The 20793-nt window shown below is 44.5% G+C and overlaps 1 protein-coding gene across 1 annotated transcript in view; it reads left to right on the forward strand.

The window, feature by feature from the left end:
* Window positions 1-20793, forward strand: part of LOC126355738 (uncharacterized) — a 189431-nt gene that overhangs the window by 116145 nt on the left and 52493 nt on the right. The window contains exon 5 of the mRNA XM_050006113.1: window positions 7163-7331. Coding sequence (XP_049862070.1) covers window positions 7163-7331 — 169 coding nt within the window. The remainder of the gene's footprint in view (window positions 1-7162; window positions 7332-20793) is intronic.

Raw genomic sequence — 20793 nt, forward strand, 5'->3', positions numbered from 1 at the left:
TTATAAAGTGATTGTTGTTGCTGTTGTTGCTGTCTTCAGTCCTGAGATTGGTTTGATGCTGCTCTCCATGCTACTATATCCTGTGCAAGCTTCTTCATCTCCCAGTACTTACTGCAACCTACATCCTTCTGAATCTGCTTAGTGTATTCACCTCTTGGTCTCCCTCTACGATTTTTACCCTCCACGCTGGCCTCCAATGCTAAATTTGTGATCCCTTGATGCCTCAGAACATGTCCTACCAACCGATCCCTTCTTCTAGTCAAGGAGTGCCACAAATTTCTCTTCTCCCCAGTTCTATTAAATACCTCCTTATTATTTATGTGATCCACCCATCTAATATTCAGCATTCTTCTGTAGCACCACATTTCGAAAGCTTCTATTCTCTTTTTGTCTAAATTATTTATCGTCCATGTTTCACTTCCATACATGGCTACACTCCATACAAATACTTTCCGAAACGACTTCCTGACACTTTAATCTATACTCGATGTTAACAAATTTCTCTTCTTCAGAAACGCTTTCCTTCCCATTGCCAGTCTACATTTTATATCCTCCCTACTTCGACCATCATCAGTTATTTTGCTCCCCAAATAGCAGAAAACCTTTACTACTTTAAGTGTCTCATTTCCTAATCTAATTCCCTTAGCACCAAACCGACTTAATTCGACTACATCCCATTATCCTCGTTTTGCTTCTGTTGATGTTCATCTTATATCCTCCTTTCAAGACACTGTCCATTCCGTTCAACTGCTCTTCCAAGTCCTTTGCTGTCTCTGACAGAATTACAATGTCATCGGCGAACCTTAACGTTTTTATTTCTTCCCCACGGACTTTAATACCTACTCCGAATTTTTCTTTTGTTTCCTTTACTGCTTGCTCAATATACAGATTGAATAACATCGGGGAGAGGCTACAACCCTGTCTAAGTCCCTTCCCAACCACTGCTTCCCTTTCATGCCCCTCGACTCTTATAACTGCTATCTGGTTTCTGTACAAATTGTAAATATCTTTTCGCTCCCTGTATGTTACCCCTGCCTCCTTTAGAATTTGAAAGAGAGTATTCCAGTCAACATTGTCAAAAGCTTTCTATAAGTATACAAATGCTAGAAATGTAGGTTTGCCTTTCCTTAATCTATTTTCTGAGATTATTCGTAGGGTCAGTATTGACTCACGTGTTCCAATATTTCTGCGGAATTCAAACTGATCTTCGCCGAGGTCGGCTTCTACCAGTTTTTCCATTCGTCTGTAAAGAATTCGCGTTAGTATTTTGCAGCTGTGACTTATTAAACTGATACTTCGGTAATTTTCACATCTGTTAACACTTGCTTTCTTTGGGATTGGAATTATTATATTCTTATTGAAATCTGAGGGTATTTCCCCTGTCTTATACATCTTGCTCACCAGATGATAGAGTTTTGTCAGTTCTGGCTCTCCCAAGGCCGTCAGTAGTTCCAATGTAATGTTGTCTACTCCCAGGGCCTTGTTTCGACTATTCATAAATTTTAGCTTGAAATATACTGTGTTTAAATTTTGTGAAAGATTTCAGGAAAACAACTGACATAATACAGACCTGTCTAAAATTCGAAAAATAATACTGGTATCGACAACTCCTGCTAAGGAAAAGTAATTCTTGTGGACGACGTCGCGTTACAAGTGTATACAATTGCAAATGTGTTCCGTTAGAGGGAGAGCGATGTCTGGAATAAGCTCGATGCAACAGTGTACGCCTCAGACGGAAAACATTCAAATTTCATCCGACGCGCACAAAAAATAAAGATCAGAATTGCAGTGGATGAGCAAACACTGAACAGAAATATGAAGGCGGAAAACTGAGCAGACAATTGGAAAAAGAGTCGTCACATGCCGTGCTTCGAGCTTGTGTTTGTATGGCGCACAAATGTGGATGATAGGGAGCAAAGACGAAAAACACAACTGTGTGCCTGACTGGGGGACCTTTGTCTTTCACAAGCAAGTGCTCTATCGACTGTGCTACACGAGTCAGACAGTATAAATTAATTCCGTAAGTAATACCACAGGTTGCGGTTAAGCCATTTCTCTGCACTGTCCTTCCTTCCTAGAGTGCAAGTCCCGTAAGATACGCCATAGAAAGGGTGAAGTTGGGGGCGGATCGTGAGTCGTTCTTGACTAGCTCAGTTGATAAGAGCGAAGTCCTAGGTTAGAGTCTCAGTCCGACCTATAAATTTTATCTGCCATGAAGTGTTTAATCAGCGCAAATTCCGGTGCAGAATGAAAATTCATTCAAGACGAAAAAAGATGGTTGATGTAGATATGGGGGAAGATGGAGAAGATTAGCTGGACGGATGGAGCTAAGACTAGAGAAATGTTATCAAGGATTTCTGAAAAAGTTCGAAAGGGATAGTGAAAGGAAAATCAGTAGGAAGGAGAAAAATTTCCACTTGATAGATGAAGTGAAAGTGGGAAACAGTTACATAATAACAAGAAGACTGACGGAAGACAGAGAAGCATTGAGATTCAGTATTATGTAAGGACCTGCCAAACGGGTACGACAACAAAAAATGTATTCTGCCTTAGTATGCTGCTGCGATTACAGAAAGATACCATTTAGGTCACCCAGGTGCCTTCACAGAAGTCAAACACAGCCTGCTGGTGTAGCGGCTCCGAAAATGCCTGAAAGTGTTTCAATCCTTTGACAATTATTCAGGACACAGAAAACGTTTGCGGGAGGTCAGCTCAAGATCAGCCTAGATTGCTACAGTCAGAATAGGACGATATCAGGCCTCAGTAACTTGCCAGACTCCAATTATTTCTGTAAGAGAGCTGTCTGCTTAGCTACCTAAAGTATTGCAGTTTTGACATAAAAAAAAAACACACATTGAAAAGGTGCAGTGTCTTCAGGACGTCTGTATACAGAGTAATTCTGAGCCTAACTGTTTTAGTTAGCTGTAGACCATGGCAGCAAAGATCAATATACACAGAATAGTATTAGTAATAAATCTGCTTCCACAACATGAAGTGTTTAGCGCTAGCTTGTGATGACGAAGTTGTCGAGATCTGAAAAGTATTCGAATGACAGCTTCCGTTACCAGTATCGACTGCGAAGGACAGTAGGGGTGGTGGTCCCTGAACACTAGACTTTTTACTATGTCCTGTATTAAATTGTAGATCTCTTCTCGGTTTCTCATAAATGAAGGCATGTGACATTGTCGACAGTAATCTGTACAGCTAATGTAAACATTAAGCCCAGTGGTCGCCTTGGTGCTTCGAGAGAGGAGTACGCTATAAACTAGCGCCAGGTTTCGTGCTCTGCATCTTCTCATAGGAATACGGGGTGATTCTGTGATGATGTTACAAGCTTTCAGGGAAGATGATGGAGGAGGGTAAATATACCAATTTGAGGCAAGATTCAAATGGCTCTGAGCACTATGGGACTTCACATCTTCGGTCATCAGTCCCCTAGAACTTAGAACTACTTAAACTTAACTAACCTAAAGACATCACACACATCCATTCCCGAGGCAGGATTCGAACCTGCGACGGTAGCACTCCCGCAGTTCCGGACTGCAGCGCCTAGAACCGCACGGCGACCGCGGCCGGCTTTGAGGTAAGGGAACCTGGTCTGGAAACGGAGTCGAAAGTCTTAACTGAAAATCGTTCTGATACATCAGACAGTGGAATACATGTACCGGTATTGTTGTTGCAAAGATCGTAGGGTAGGGAGCTTTCAGAGCTTGTAGTATGTACCAAAACAAGAACAAAATGTATAGTAAACGTACGCTCTAAAATGGGTACCTTAACAGCTACGTACACTTGGTCATTTAGTCTGGAACCGCGAGATCGCTACGGTCGCAGGTTCGAATCCTGCCTCGAGCATGGATGTGTGTGATGTCCTTAGGTTAGTTAGGTTTAAGTAGTTCTAAGTTCTAGGGGACTGATGACCTCAGAAGTTGAGTCCCATAGTGCTCAGAGCCATTTGAACACTCAGTCATTTTGGATACCGTTAAATACATCTCTTGTACTGTAAGCTCTTTGATTTCCGTATTTTTGGAATAGGTAGTATGAACCGAAACAAGAGAAGAAAGTCTCTGTATGTCCATCTTTTCAGAGATGGTTTCCGGGCTCGACTGTTCGATACAGAATGTGTCTAGTTTCCAAGCTTATTATATTTGGCTACCAGTTCCGGCATTTACTACGCCATCTTCAGGCCCCTAACCGACATGTAGTAAGACTGTTCGACAGTCGTCAGATGATGTTTGAAGTGATCGCTAAAGCAAGCAGAAATCTACTTACACCAGCGTTGATGGCCCCTGTTTCGATCAGAATCTTCCTACATGTCGGTCAGGGGCCTGAAGATTACGTAGTAAAGCACCGAAACTGGTAGCCAAATAAAATAAGTTTGGAAACTAGACGGCTGAAAGGCGTTTAATTTGACATGCTGTAAGAAGAAGAAATATCCATTAAATATGTACTTCGAAATTCATACCTTAAGAACTATGGACACTTGCTCAGATCAACAACAAGTGCTCACAGATTTTAAGACATGCTTTTTACAGCCCGTGTTTGTTAGATACTTTTTTATTGTTTGATCCATATTACCACCTCAGAATGTTGCTTCCCCTATAATCTTGGCAACAACAGTACCAGTACATGTACCCTATGTCAGAAGTGTCAGAACGATTTTCGCTTGTAATTTTCGACTCTGTTTTTTCTGGACCAGGGTTCCTTACCTCAATCTGATACATTCATTCTTCTCCATCATCGGAATCACCCTGCAGAACAGAACCGTAGTACCGCACTAATACGTCCACTCATATAGTATATGAATATAGTAACTGTTCTCGAAAGAACAGATGCCGTTGTTGACAGTGCAGCTTCTCTAGAATAAATGATAATTCATTTAAACCCTCAGCTGCCGACAGGTGTTGTTGACATAGCTTGATGGGGACAGATGAAAATGGGTGCCCCGATCGGGACTCGAAGCCGGGATCTCCTGCTTACATGGCAGACGCTCTATCCATGTGAGCCACCGATGACACAGACGAATAGCGCGACTGCAGGGGCTTATCCCTTGCACGCTTCCTGTGAGACCCACATTCCCAACTGTCCACAATCTACTTACGTAATGTACCTTATAGATACTTTGCCCATACACTCGTTACTCGCGCCCACTTAATCTGACGATTCCCGTAAGAGCTCGAGCAACCTGTGCACAATCGCACAGACGAAGGTCAATGGCCGGGTAGCCAATTAACTATATATGAAGATAGTAACTATTCTGGAAAGAACAGATACCGTTGATGAGCGTGCAGCTTCTCTAGGGTAAATGATAATTAATTGAAACCCTCAGCTGCCGACCGGTGTTGTTAACATACCTTGATGGGGACAGCTGAAAATGTGTGCCCCGACCGGGACTCGAACCCGGGGTCTCCAAGTGGGCGCGAGTAACGAGGGGATGGGCAAAGTATCTATTAGAAACATTACGTATAGATTGTGGACAGTTGGGAATGTGGGTGTCACGGGAAGCGTGCAAAGGATAGGTCCCTGCAGACGCGCTATTCATCTGTGTCCTCGGTGTCTCAGATGGACAGAGTGTCTGCCATGTAAGCAGTAGATCCCGGGTTCGAGTCCCGATCGGGACACACATTTTCAGCTGTCCCCACCAAGGTATATCAACAACACCTGTCGGTTGCTGAGTGTTTCAATTAATTATCATTTACACTCATTATAGTCTGAAAGTGGCAGGGGTAAAATAGAGGGAGCGAAAGGCTATTTACAATTTGTATAGACACCACATGGCAGTTATAAGAGTCGAGGGGCATGAAAGGGAAGCAGTGGTTGGGAAGGGACTTAGACAGGGTTGTAGCCTCTCCCCGATGTTATTCAATCTGTATATTGAGCAAGCAGTTAAGGAAACAAAAGAAAAATTCGGAGTAGGTATTAAAACCCATGGAGAAGAAATAAAAACTTTGAGGTTCGCCGATGACATTTTAATTCTGTCAGAGACAGCAAAGGACTTGGAAGAGCAGTTGAACGGGATGGACAGTGTCTTGAAAGGAGGGTATAAGATGAACATCAACAAAAGCAAAACGAGGATAATGGAATGTAGTCAAATTAAGTCGGGGGATGCTGCGGGAATTAGATTACGAAATGAGACACTTAAAGTAGTAAAGGTTTTCTGCTATTTGGGGAGCAAAATAACATGATTCTCGAAGTAGAGAGGATATAAAACGTAGACTGGCAATGGCAAGGAAAGCGTTTCTGTAGAAGAGAAATTTGTTAACATCGAGTATAGATTAAAGTGTCAGGAAGTCGTTTCTGAAAGTATTTGTATGGAGTGTAGCCATGTATGGAAGTGAAACATGGACGATAAATATTTTGGACAAGAAGAGAAGAGAAGCTTTCGAAATGTGGTGCTACAGAAGAATGCTGAAGATTAGATGGGTAGATCACATAAATAATGAGGAGGTGTTGAAGAGGATTGGGGAGAAGTGGAGTTTGTGGCACAACTTGATTAGAAGAAGGGATCGGTTGGTAGGACATGTTCTGAGGCATCAAGGGATCACAAATTTAGCATTGGAGGCCAGCGTGGAGGGTAAAAATCGTAGAGGGAGACCAAGAGATGAATACACGCAGCAGATTCAGAAGGATGTAGGTTGCAGTAGGTACTGGGAGATGAAGAAGCTTGCACAGGATAGAGTAGCATGGAGAGCTGCATCAAATCACTCTCAGAACTGAAGACCACAACAACAACAATATATTCACCTACATCCGACTCTCTATGAAAAGCGTGGAAATGGGTTTCTTGCAGAGGCTAAACGAATGCTTGGCGAATGGGTTACTAAAACTGCCACTCAAGGTCTCCGAGCCAACATTGTCCTACGACATTCTCTTTGTTTCTCTCTCTTCTATGCCCTCCTTCACCCTATTTTATACCCTCAATGCCTATCTACTATCCTCCTGCATCTCTGTTCTGTCTGCCCCTCCACCTCCATCTTTAACCCCTCACTCAACTCCCCTAGTCCCATTTGCCTCTCCTTCTCTCTCTCTTTTTTCTTACTCTTTCTCGCAATACCTTACCATTACGCGGTTCTACAGATTCACTTGTCAAATGCAGAGGCCGTATGTCCTCCATATCTGTGTTAGCGCTGACGTAGTCCTAAGTGCCCCATTGACGCTTCCGCAGCCGTGAAGGTGGAGCTGTTTACGAGCGTGCAGCCTTCGTCGTCGGTGCCGGGCGGGCTGGACCTGCTGTGCCGCCTGCCCGCCCTCTACCGGTCGGGGCTGCTCTTCTGCCGCATGGTGCACCCCAACGGCACCGGCATTCATCTCCAGGAGGGACTCTCTGACGGCATGTGAGTCGCCCGCAGCTCCGCACCGCGCCACGCAGCCGCGATAATCACAGGCGTTACAACTTCCTGCGAGTATCTACACACATAATTACAGGTTCTTGTCACATTAGGTACTTTGCTATATACAGGGTGTTACAAAAAGGTACGGCCAAACTTTCAGGAAACATTCCTCACACACAAAGAAAGAAAATATGTTATGTGGACATGTGTCCGGAAACGCTTATTTTCCATGTTAGAGCTCATTTTATTACTCCTCTTACTATGAGAAGATGGAGAGCACGAAACCTGGCGCTAGTTTATAGCGTACTCCTCTCTCGAAGCACCAAGGGGACCACTTGGCCTAATGTTCACATTAGCTGTACAGATTACTGTCGACAATGTCACATGCCTTCATTTATGAGAAACCGAGAAGAGATCCACACATTAATCATGGAATGGAAACACACAGCAACAGAACGTACCAGCTTGACTTCGAACACTTTGTTACAGGAAATGTTCAAAATTTCCTCCGTTGGCGAGGATACATGCATCCACCCTCCGCGTCATGGAATCCGTGATGCGCTGATGCAGCCTTGGAGAATAGCGTATTGTATCACAGCCGTCCACAATACGAGCACGAAGAGTCTCTACATTTGGTACCGGGGTTGCGTAGACAAGAGCTTTCAAATGCCCCAATAAATGAAAGTCAAGAGGGTTGAGGTCAGGAGAGCGTGGAGGTCATGGAATGGGTCCGCCTCTTCCAATCCATCGGTCACCGAATCTGTTGTTGAGAAGCGTACGAACACTTCGACTGAAATGTGCAGGAGCTCCATCGTGCGTGAACCACATGTTGTGTCGTACTTGTAAAGGCACATGTTCTAGCAGCACATGTAGAGTACCCCGTATGAAATCGTGATAACGTGCTCCATTGAGCGTAGGTGGAAGAACATGAGGCCCAATCAAGACATCGCCAACAATGCCTGCCCAAACGTTCACAGAAAATCTGTGTTGATGAAGTGATTGCACAATTGCGTGCGGATTCTCGTCAGCCCACGCATGTTGATGGTGAAAATTTACAATTTGATCACGTTGGAATGAAGCCTCATCCGTAAAGAGAACATTTGCACTGAAATGAGAATTGATACATTGTTGGATGAACCGTTCGCAGAAGCGTACCTGTGGAGGCCAATCACCTGCTGATAGTGCCTGCACACGTTGTACATGGTACGGAAACAACTGGTTCTCCCGTAGCATTCTCCATTAAGTGACGTGATCAACGTTACGTTGTACAGCGGCAACTTCTCAGACGCTGACATTACGGTTATCGTCAACTGCACGAAGAATTGCCTCGTCCATTACAGGTGTCCTCGTCGTTCTAAGTCTTCCCCAGTTGCGAGTCATAGGCTGGAATGTTCCGTGCTCCCTAAGACGCCGATCAATTGCTTCGAACGTCTTCGCTACAGTCATATATAGCAAACTTCTTGATGCAATAATTTACCAACAACCGTATGATTTGTAAAAGTTTATTTTGTTTTATGAACTTCTATGTGCTACCAGTTTCGGCATTACATTGATGCAATCTTCAGGCCCCACTCATCATAGTCGTAAAATCGCTATACACGGAAGGAGCCATATAACTGGATCCGTGAATCAATCGTCCTGCAGCAGCTCTTAGTGGCCAGGCGACTCTGAGACAGAGTGTCTGTGTATAGCGATTTTTCAACTACAACGAGTGGGGCCTGAAGATGGCGTCAATGTAATGCCGAAACTGGTAGCACTTAGAAGTTCATAAAATAAAATAAATTTCTACAAATCATACGATTGTTGGTAAATTATTGCATCAAGAAGTTTGCTGCATATGACTGTAGCGATCTCCATCTACCATGGGCGTTTGGTGCTCAGTCTGATAAGGAGCCCCCTGAGTGCGAGGTCGCAAAAGACCCATGATTTTACAGCATTCGACGTCCCACATATTGTCTACCACGCAACGGCAATGTTGGCTGCTAAGGGCAATAGGGGGCCAGACTGGAAGTATCCAACGGTGAGCACAGCTTGAGGCTATGTAACGTAACTGAACTGCTTAGTCGACAATCTCACAACCGAGCTACAGTGCTGGTGGTGCTGATACAAAGCGGAGCAATGGTAACGGTTGAAAATCAAACATCCCATTATACACTGAAGCGTCAAAGAAACTGGTATACGCATGCGTATTTAAATAGAGAGACATGTAAACAGGCAGAATACGGCAGTGCGGTCGGCAACAACTACAGGGTGGCACACGAAATGTGTTACCATTTTGTTTTTGAATGTAAACTTTATTGTCAATACAATCTGAAAGGAACATATACTACAATGAAGAGCCGTCCATGGCGATTTGTTCTAACTCAGCATTTAGTTATTAATTTCTTTATTTTATGTCCTGAACCTTTGAGGTACATATAGCTTACCTTAGATGTTGGACAAAATGGCATTACATTAATATACTGTTACATTGATTGTATACATTACATTTATAAATTGTTACATTGTTATATTGCTATATTGCTATATTGTTACATCACATTTTTATATTGTTACAACCGAAATTAACTTATTTTTCAAGATACTGTGCTACTGAGTCAAAACAGTTTTGTAAGAGATATGAAGTTACAGATTTTTAAAGCTATGGATTTTGTAGCATATGCTCAATATGTCCACCATTTCGCTTCCTAACGTCCTTCAAACGAACACTGAAGTTACTGATGACCCTACGGCACATGTCTTCCATAATTTCACTGCAAGCTTGAAGAATAAGTCCTCTGAGCTCCATTAAATTACGTGGAAGTTTCGTGAATTTTTTTTCTTTTAGGTACTCCCAAAGAAAAAAGTCACATGGATTGAGGTCTGGACTATTGGGGGGCCAATTTCGTCCGTCATTGAAGCGACCTGCAAACCTGAGTGAAATGATCCGCATGTCGAAATGCTCGTGTGAAAACTCCAACACAGTGTTTGCAGTATGTGGTCTTGGTCCATGTTACATGAACTACTGCGTGTTGGTTCAAAGAAAAAGGGTCCAGTAAGTCAGTGACTGGAAATTGCTGCCCACGATGTAATCGTTGGAGCATAATGTTGTCGTTCATAAAGCACTTGTGGGTTCAAATGGCTCTGAGCACTATGGAACTTAACATCTGTGGTCATCAGTCCCCTAGAACTTAGAATTACTTAAACCTAACTAACCTAAGGACATCACACACATCCATGCCCGAGGCAGGATTCGAACCTGCGACCGGCAGTCGCGCGGTTCCGGACTGAGCGCCTTAACCGCTAGACCACCGCGGCCGGCACTTGTGGGTTTTCAGTGGCCCAAAAGCGTACATTTTGTTTGTTAAGCACACTGTCTAAATGAAAATGCGCCTCGTCTGACAACCAAAAGTTGTTGAGATTTTCTTCCCTATCCTCCGCCCACTCAGCAAACAGTAGTCTCTGCTGCTTGTGTTCTTCAGAGAGCTTCTGTGAACAGGTCATCCATGCCCGAGGCAGGATTCGAACCTGCGACCGGCAGTCGCGCGGTTCCGGACTGAGCCACTTTCGCTGGCTGCCAAATTCTCCAGACATGAGCTTTATTGAGAACATCTGGAATGCCTTGCGACGTGCTGTTCAGAAGCTGTTGTGGGAAGCCCATGTTCAGGGTCTTGTTCAGAAACTAAATGCTACTTTATTTACCATTAGAACAGTATCTGTTTGAGTACATATGGAGGTCACTTTTAATAATGCGTTGAACGGAGCGTCTGGATATTCCCTGTTGCACTGCTGCCTTTCTGCACGATTTCCCGGGATTTCCCTGTACAGCAACTCGTACCGCTTCAATATTCTCCGGCGAACAAAGCGGCTTAGGTCGAGGTCGCTTCGCTTCCAATGCTGTTCTTTCCTGTACAAATTTATCGTACAACCTGTGGATGGTCTTCTTGCAAGCGACCCATCGTGTGTTAAACTGTTGTCGAAAACGCCTCTGAGTCACAACAAGGCTTTTCGTTTCATGAGAAAGTAACACAATTGCCGATCGTTACTGTGTCGTCAGTCTTCCATTGTCAGCCATTGCTGCTTACTAGTCTCCTAGCGGCAGTATCGTAAATTACACGTCATTTCGTAACTCATTTGTTTTTCCAAGCTCTGCTGGTCCTGATGTAGGCATCCCAGCGGTATATCTAACGTGTGTCGTAAATTGTGAAAGAAACAATTGGTAACACATTTCGTGCGCCACACTGTATAAAAGACAACAAGTGTCTGGTGCAGTTGTTAGAAAGGTTACTACAATGGCAGGTTATCAACAGTTAAGTTAGTCTGAACGTGGTGTTATAGTCGGCGCAAGAGCAACCCGACATAGCATCTCCGAGGTAGCGATGAAGTGGCGATTTTCCCATACGACCATTTTCGGGTGTACCTGAATATCAGGAATCCGGTAAAACATCAAATCTCCGACATCCTGTAATAACGGGACCAACGACGACTGAAGAGAATCGTTCAACGTGATAGAAGTTCAACCCTTCCGCAGATTGCTGCAGATTTCAATGCTGGGACATCAAGAGATGTCAGCGTCCGAACCATTCAACGAAACATCACCGATGTGAGCTTTCGGAGCCCAAGGCCCACTCGTGTACCCTTGATGACTGCACGACACGAAGTTCTACGCCTCGTCTCGGTCAGTCAACACCGACATTGGACTGTTGATGACTGGAAACATGTTGCCTGGTCGGACAACTCTCGTTTCAGATTGTATCGACCGGATTGACGTGTATGTGTTTGGAGACAATCTCATGAATCCATGGGCCCTGCGTGTCAACAGGGGACTGTTCAAGCATGTGGAGACTCTGTAATGGTGTGGGGCGTGTGCAGTTGGAGTGATGTGGGATCCCAGATACGTCCAGATACGACTCTGACGGGTGACACGTACGTTAGGAACCTGTCTGATCACCTGCACCCATTCATGTCCATTGAGCATTCCGACGGACTTGGGCAATTCCAGCAGGACAATGTGACACCCCACACTTTCAGAATTTCTACAGAGTGGTTCCAGGAACACCCTTCTGAATTTAAACACTTTCGCTGGCTGCCAAATTCTCCAGACATGAGCTTTATTGAGAACATCTGGAATGCCTTGCGACGTGCTGTTCAGAAGCTGTTGTGGGAAGCCCATGTTCAGGGTCTTGTTCAGAAACTAAATGCTACTTTATTTACCATTAGAACAGTATCTGAAATAAGTGACAGTTCAGCACGAAAAGTGGCCTACTTCGCATATTTTCATATGTTTATGTCATATGGTGTTATTTTTTGGGGTAATTCTTTTGATTCAAAAAGTGTATTTTTGCCTCAAAAACGGGCTGTTTGAGCTATATGTGGTGTAAGTTCGAGAACATCTTGTAGACCCCTATTCAATAGTCTTGGAATTATGACATTGCCCTCACAGTATATATTATCTTTAATGTCGTTTGTTGTTAGCAATATTAGCTTATTCCCTAGAGTTAGCAGCTTTCACTCAGTTAATACTAGGCAGATATCAAATCTGCATGTGGAATGCACTTCCTTGACTCTTGTGCAGAAAGTAGTGCACTATTCTGCTGCATCCATTTTCAATAAACCACCACAAGAACTCAAAAATCTTAGCAGTAGCCCCAACACTTTTAAGTCTAAACTGAAGAGTTTCCTCATGGCTCACTCCCTCTATTCTGTTTAGGAGCTCCTGGAAGAGCTGAAAAATTGAGCAGATTCCAGTGTTACATTGTTGATTTTCTTTATTTAAACTTACGAATTGTCACCTGCATACGTTTCTTATATTTCATTTTATCTGTGTCTACTATCGTGTTATAATTTCATGTATTGACTCGTTCCATGACCATGGAGACTTCTCCTAATTTGGTCTCACGGAACAATAAATAAATAAATAAATAAATAAATAAATAAAAGAGATCTCCACCCCCTCGTACTCTTGCGGATGTATCAACAGCCCTGCAGCCCTGCAGCCCTTCACACGCTAGCCGAATCCACGACACGTTGTATTGCGGCACCTCTGCATGCTCGCGGGGGCCCTACACAGTATTAGGCAGGTGTACCTGTTTCTTTCGCTCTTGAGTGTGTCTGCAGCAACAGTTTCCCAAGTTGACATTTCGCCAGAAAGGAATCCAAAGAATCCAGCAGAGTGACAAAGAAGTGGCAGATGAAATATTAGTATTTCTGCAAGATGAGTCAATGGAATGTGTTGTATCTTATACGCTCCAGTGCACATGAGGAGTACAATGATGACTCTAGTGCTTAACAAGTGAAAATGATATGGAAACAATTGTCGAACGATGTCGTTCCTCATCTTTGTCTGACAGGGAGCCACAAATCCTGTCTCTAACGAAATGTAGTGATACGTACGCTAAACCTGCTGGGCAGAACAGGTAATAGAATTCTGGAAAGGACCAAGGGTTGAGGTCAGTTTCTGCTTCTAATTATCATTTATTGTAATTTAATAACCTTTACATCCAAAGCCGCACATAGCCGAACCTTTACCGAATGCAACTCTTTCCCGGCTGAAGGCCTCCAACAAGAAATCTTAACGAGATAAAAATCCAGTTAGGATAGCAATACAATAATTCAAAAAACAACATACGCTAACCGCAATATAAATGGCTGAGGGCCACAATTAAATTCCAAAATTGTGAATATATTACCATAGACCTTTAAAGGCAACATCCCAACAAGAAATCTTTAAAAAATCAGAATTTCATTTAAGACAGCAATATAATAATTTAAAATCCAAAAAGCAACATATGCAAGGTGCATCACAAATGGCTGAGCGCCACAATTAAATTTCGAAACTTCAGAACATATTACCATAGTCCTTTAAAAGCAGAAGGCCAGCATATTTAAGAACAAGAGATCTTACAAATCAACAAGATAAAAATCCAATTAAGATAGCAATAAAATAATTTTAAAAAACCAACATATACAAGATGCAATACCAATGGCTGAGGGCCACAATCAATCTTCAACATTTTAAGAGATATTACCATAATCTTTAAAGGCTGAATTTTTCAAAATTTTAAGAAAACAAACAAATAATCATAAGCCTAAAATCTAAAATAGCTGACAAAAGATAATTAAACACCGGTGGCACTCAAAAGGCCTCCAAGGAGGTCGGTCTGCTCTCGTTCACTGAGGCGAGACAGGTGGTGAGCCCAACTCTACTTGATCCGTCGGAACCCAACCAGGGGACAGCCACGACCGACCGACACAACGACTTGCTTCCCGTCAATCAGTACATGAGAACTCAAACCGGCAATGTTACAAACGTGATAATCCATAATGGAGTATGTATTTATTAGCTGTCAAAATTACACACCATGTTGGACGGCGACAACAGGTGAGGAAAGGCCGCTGCCTGAAATTACGTTAGCGGCCAGGGCAGGTAACCGGAACACTAACGGCCACTAGGCAGAAAATTCCGCTGGTACACTTCAATTTGAAATACGGTAATAGTTAACTGCGCTGAAAAAAACACTGCCTGAATTTACGTCGATGCCCAGGGCAGGTAACCAGAACACTAACAGCCACAAGACAGAAAATTCCTCTGGTGCACTCAAATCGTAGTCGACCAAAATAGTTCATTGCTCCAGATGGTGGCTAAGTCTCAGCAGTAGAACCACTCGGTGTTGCTCACCTCCCCAAAAGCAAACCACCGAATCGAACCACCACAACATGAATAGAAGTGACTTGGGTAGTTGAAACCACTTCTCAACTATGACGTCCTGGGTCGGTGAACCACGAAGCTCGTAGCGATCGGACAGCTCCGCACACGCTCCGGCACTGCACAGGGGCTGCCAGCGGCCCCAGCCGACTGCACCAGGCGGAGATTTCCCTCGTCGGCAACAACCGGCCGACTGACTCCAGACCCCCTTGCCGAAACTACACTCCTGGAAATTGAAATAAGAACACCGTAAATTCATTGTCCCAGGAAGGGGAAACTTTATTGACACATTCCTGGGGTCAGATACATCACATGTTCACACTGACAGAACCACAGGCACATACACACAGGCAACAGAGCATGCACAATGTCGGCACTAGTACAGTGTATATCCACCTTTCGCAGCAATGCAGGCTGCTATTCTCCCATGGAGACGATCGTAGAGATGCTGGATGTAGCCCTGTGGAACGGCTTGCCATGCCATTTCCACCTGGCGCCTCAGTTGGACCAGCGTTCGTGCTGAACGTGCAGACCGCGTGAGACGACGTTTCATCCAGTCCCAAACATGCTCAAGGGGGGACAGATCCGGAGATCTTGCTGGCCAGGGTAGTTGACTAACACCTTCTAGAGCACGTTGGGTGGCACGAGATACATGCGGACGTGCATTGTCCTGTTGGAACAGCAAGTTCCCTTGCCGGTCTAGGAATGGTAGAACGATGGGTTCGATGACGGTTTGGATGTACTGTGCACTATTCAGTGTCCCGTCGACGATCACCAGAGGTGTACGGCCAGTGTAGGAGATCGCTCCCCACACCATGATGCCGGGTGTTGGCCCTGTGTGCCTCGGTCGTATGCAGTCCTGATTGTGGCGCTCGCCTGCACGGCGCCAAACACGCATACGACCATCATTGGCACCAAGGCACAAGCGACTCTCATCGCTGAAGACGACACGTCTCCATTCGTCCCTCCATTCACGCCTGTCGCGACACCACTGGAGGCGGGCTGCACGATGTTGGGGCGTGAGCGGAAGACGGCCTAACGGTGTGGGGTACCGTAGCCCAGCTTCATGGAGACGGTTGCGAATGGTCCTCGCCGATACCCCAGGAGCAACAGTGTCCCTAATTTGCTGGGAAGTGGCGGTGCGGTCCCCTACGGCACTGCGTAGGATCCTACGGTCTTGGCGTGCATCCGTGCGTCGCTGCGGTCCGGTCCCAGGTCGACGGGCACGTGCACCTTCCGCCGACCACTGGCGACAACATCGATGTACTGTGGAGACCTCACGCCCCACGTGTTGAGCAATTAGGCGGTACGTCCACCCGGCCTCCCGCATGCCCACTATACGCCCTCGCTCAACGTCCGTCAACTGCACATACGGTTCACGTCCACGCTGTCGCGGCATGCTACCAGTGTTAAAGACTGCGATAGAGCTCGGTATGCCACGGCAAACTGGCTGACACTGACGGCGGCGGTGCACAAATGCTGCGCAGCTAGCGCCATTCGACGGCCGACACCGCGGTTCCTGGTGTGTCCGCTGTGCCGTGCGTGTGATCATTGCTTGTACAGCCCTCTCGCAGTGTCCAGAGCAAGTATGGTGGGTCTGACACACCGGTGTCAATGTGTTCTTTTTTCCATTTCCAGGAGTGTATATGACGAAACCAAAAATGGTACACGGCGAAAATATCGATACACGTCACTGTACCATGACGTAACCATGACGTAAGATAGCGAAGTTCACGAAAACGGATAGTTGGGAGAGAGCACGGCTCCTGTAGTAAGGGAAAATCGTTATACAAGGGGCGGGTGCTGATTGACATGATCGTGTGCGTAATAAAAACTAGGATATTCCAAGGAGGGAAGGTGCACTTGTTACAAAAACGTGTTTGCATGTTTCAAAGATGCTCGATACAATTTACATGATAGCGACACACTACGTTAAGCAGATCAGTTTTTGTGCGACATACATTTCAGTGCCGGCATAAGTTCAAACAGTGTTACAGAATAAAAAGACATAAGATAGTGAAATTTCAAACAAAGAATCACGCGAACTATGTACCACGGAATCGCTCAAGTTTGTTTTTCCGTGTCTATGAAGCATCTTCCCGCACTATATACAGCTATGTCTTAAAGGATAGCCAGTTTCACGGTAAGCTGCATGACAGACTGTTTTGCATTCGGTTACATGCCATCACATTCCACCAGTCCTCATTATCCCGTTACACCAATATGATTCTATATACACTGCTGTCCAAAATTAAAGCAACAAACCGATTTCTCCCCGTTCTGTGTCTAATTCGCGATATAATCATACAAACTGTGAACCAGATGTCTGTACGATCTTTTTTCTGCATGGAAGATGGCATTTCGGTCAACGGGCAACCATCCCATCGATGACGTCAGGGCACCTATCAAACGAGGTGGTATCTGCCGGATACCCCCACATCCACGATCACTGTGCACTCGGTCACAAACGGTGCAGTATGGCATAGGGAGGAGGAGCGTGGAACACGATTTCTGGACCTAAACATTGTGGAAAGAGCCCGATATGGAGAAGAATCACTATTGCCATGTGCCGTGACGAGATCTTGGGACCTCATTTGCGGTTGTTGCGATGGGCCGCAGGGCCCAGACTTCGTACTGATGGACGATAATGCTCGACCTTATAGTGCATATGAGGTCGATGGTCACTTGGAAACGGAAGATATTGCGCGCATGACGTGGTCTGCTCGCTCTCCCGATTTGAATCCCATATGGCGTGTCTGGGACGCGCTAGGGAGTCGGATTGCGTCACGTCAGCATTCACCAACCATTCTCCAAGATTGCAAGCAGCTCTGCAGGAAGAATCGATGTTATCGCCTCAAAATGAGACTGATCACATCATCCACAGCACGCCCCGTCGTTGGCAGGCCTGGGCTGCTGCCAGAGGGTGTTACCCCACACACTGACCACAATGACTAGTCGTCGGAATGTGAGAGCAAATCCGTTGTGTTGGAAAAAAAACGAAGAATATTTTTGTCTACCGTTATCCATGTCGCGGTTGTTTACATTTGCATTGTTTCTGCTTTACTGTCACACGTGTATACTGTTTTGTGACAAAATAAAAGCATCCTTGCAAAATTTCCGTTTGTTGCTTTAATTTTGGACAACAGTGTCCATTCCTTAAGAGCGGATACCCAGCTGAACATCTTGCGCGGTTTATAACTCCCAAGGAGTTCGATCTTGACGGTGCGAACCTTTGTGATCACTGTGGCGTGCCATTTTTCTTTCGGCGTTCATGGTGCAAGTTAATGGTTTGTTCTGAACATTTATTGAATGTCGACGATGTCCATTTTATGAAGTGTAATACATACACCCAATAGACAGCGAATCGAGTGTTCTGTACGGACAAGTTACTCTGTAACTACAATATATGATCCGAAGATGGGCAGTTAGCCCGAAACCGGTAATTGAAAATAAAGAGTAGCGATCGAAGACTGAAACGCCAAATTTTATTTACCCAATAGAAGGTTGAGATCTCTACCTCCCGGAGAATTATTTTCCATCTCCTTCGTAATGCCCATGGTGAGTCATTAGCAGCTAATACATGTTAACGCAACACTTTAAAGAGAGCCGTACTGAAGAGTCAACTTCCGAGCTTGCACTCAAGGGGTTCCTTGTTGGAGCCTTCCAATAAACTTTACACGTGATGACTGGGTGTTGTGTGATGTCCTCAGGTTAGTTAGGTTTAAGTAGTTCTAAGTTCTAGGGGACTGATGACCAAGGATGTTAAGTCCCATAGTGCTCAGAGCCATTTGAACCATAAACTTAACATATAACTTCAAATCTTTACGAAACTTTTCTCGCTGACGACGCACACAAAACGATAAAAGGAAAAAAGTTTATCGCTAGCTACATTTTCGCTGTTAATGTTGTAAATCTGTCATATTAAGTATAATGTTTTAATGTATTACTCCTTTATTACTAACTCTATTCATGACACATTTTGCAGACCACCCCTGAATGTACCAGAAAAATTACATCATTGTTTGACACATATGACATCATAAAAATAAATGGGTGAAAATCTACCGCGTCATATATGACGTTTAAATTTATTACTTCGTTGCTAATAACTCCGTTCGCAACCCTTTTCGCAAACAATATCCACGTACTCCCTTGGACGTATACACAAAAATATATCATAGTTCAGGAGATACGACGTCAAATAATTTATTACGTCTTAACTACTAGATCTAGTCACAACAAATTTTTCGCATGTGCTAGGCACGTATACCACCGGACGTACCTTCAAAACTATATTATTGTACAACACATAGTTTAGGAGATACGACGCCATAAAGATTGAGTTTCTTGAAAATGAAACTCTGGGGCGAAATTCGATAGACATACAGGTGAATCATGTGTGCAGATACTAGTGAAATATTTTAAACATGTCTGAAATATATGTGACATGTGCCCTGTGCGACAAAAAACCATGGGTAAAAAACTCATCCTCAACTCCTGGAACGCTTTCATTCAAATTTGGTACACCTTTTAACTACACTCTGAAAAGAAATACTGAAGGGTGAGTGTGATAATGTGAAGAGAGAAGGGAGAACGAGGAGATGGACAGACAGCGAGGAGGAAGGACGACATAGGCACAGATAGGAAGAGGAGGAGAGGGACACACGTAGGGGGGGGGGGGGGTAAATGGACAGAAAAACGAATGAGGAGGAGATGGAGAGAGAGGGGGGATAGGAAAAGTGGACAAGAAACGAAAGGGGAGGAAATAAACAGGGAGAGGGGAAAGGAGGAGTTGTACAGAGAGAGGGGGGAGGGAGGGGACAAAGAGAGGGGAGGAGCAGATGGACAGACACAGTGGGAAGACGAGATTGACGTAGAGAGCGGGAGGAGGAGATGGAATTAGTGCTTGTCACACTAAAACGTAAGTGAAAACGAATATAGGTTCGAAAACATTGCGACAAACTAAATTACATTCTAGAAGTTAGGTTAACTCCCAGCAAAAAAAACTATCACCATCGTTTGGTTGCAGATGACAAGCTTCCTGTAATAGTTTACACACAATTGGTCCAGAAAATTCATGCACACCAAATGTAAAGGTATTTACAATAAGCGCCGGCCGCGGTGGTCTAGCGGTTCAGGCGCTCAGTCCGGAACCGCGGGACTGCTACGGTCGCAGGTTCGAATCCTGCCTCGGGCATGGATGTGTGTTATGTCCTTAGGTTAGTTAGGTTTAAGTAGTTCTAAGTTCTAGGCGACTGATGACCTCAGAAGTTAAGTCGCATAGTGCTCAGAGCCATTTGAGCCATTTACAATAAGCAACGATCTGTTGTTTGAACTAAAGATGCACATTATTTTATAATCATTTAAAAAATGTTCACATTGCAGAATAAATAAAAACGAAAACCCACTGATGCTGGCACAGTGGTGCCGCACATGTTTGGGTACTGAGGAAAAACGGTGTTTTGTATAACTGGCGGATCTCACATCCAACAATTTGAACTGCAAACACGGCCAATGCAAGAAGCTGCTTAACAAAATGATGAATATCAATATATATTCTGTACTCATTAGATTGTTCATTCCGTACAGCAGATCATGAAAATGGTTCAAATGGCTCTGAGCACTAAGGGACTTAACTTCTAAGGTCATCAGACCCCTAGAACGTAGAACTACTTAAACCTAACTAACCTAAGGACATCACACACATCCATGCCCGAAGCAGGATTCGAACCTGCGACCGTAGCGGTAGCGCAGTTCCAGACTGTAACGGCCAGAACCGCT

This window comes from Schistocerca gregaria, chromosome 3 (genome assembly GCF_023897955.1).
Source record: "Schistocerca gregaria isolate iqSchGreg1 chromosome 3, iqSchGreg1.2, whole genome shotgun sequence".
Lineage (NCBI taxonomy): Eukaryota > Metazoa > Arthropoda > Insecta > Orthoptera > Acrididae > Schistocerca > Schistocerca gregaria.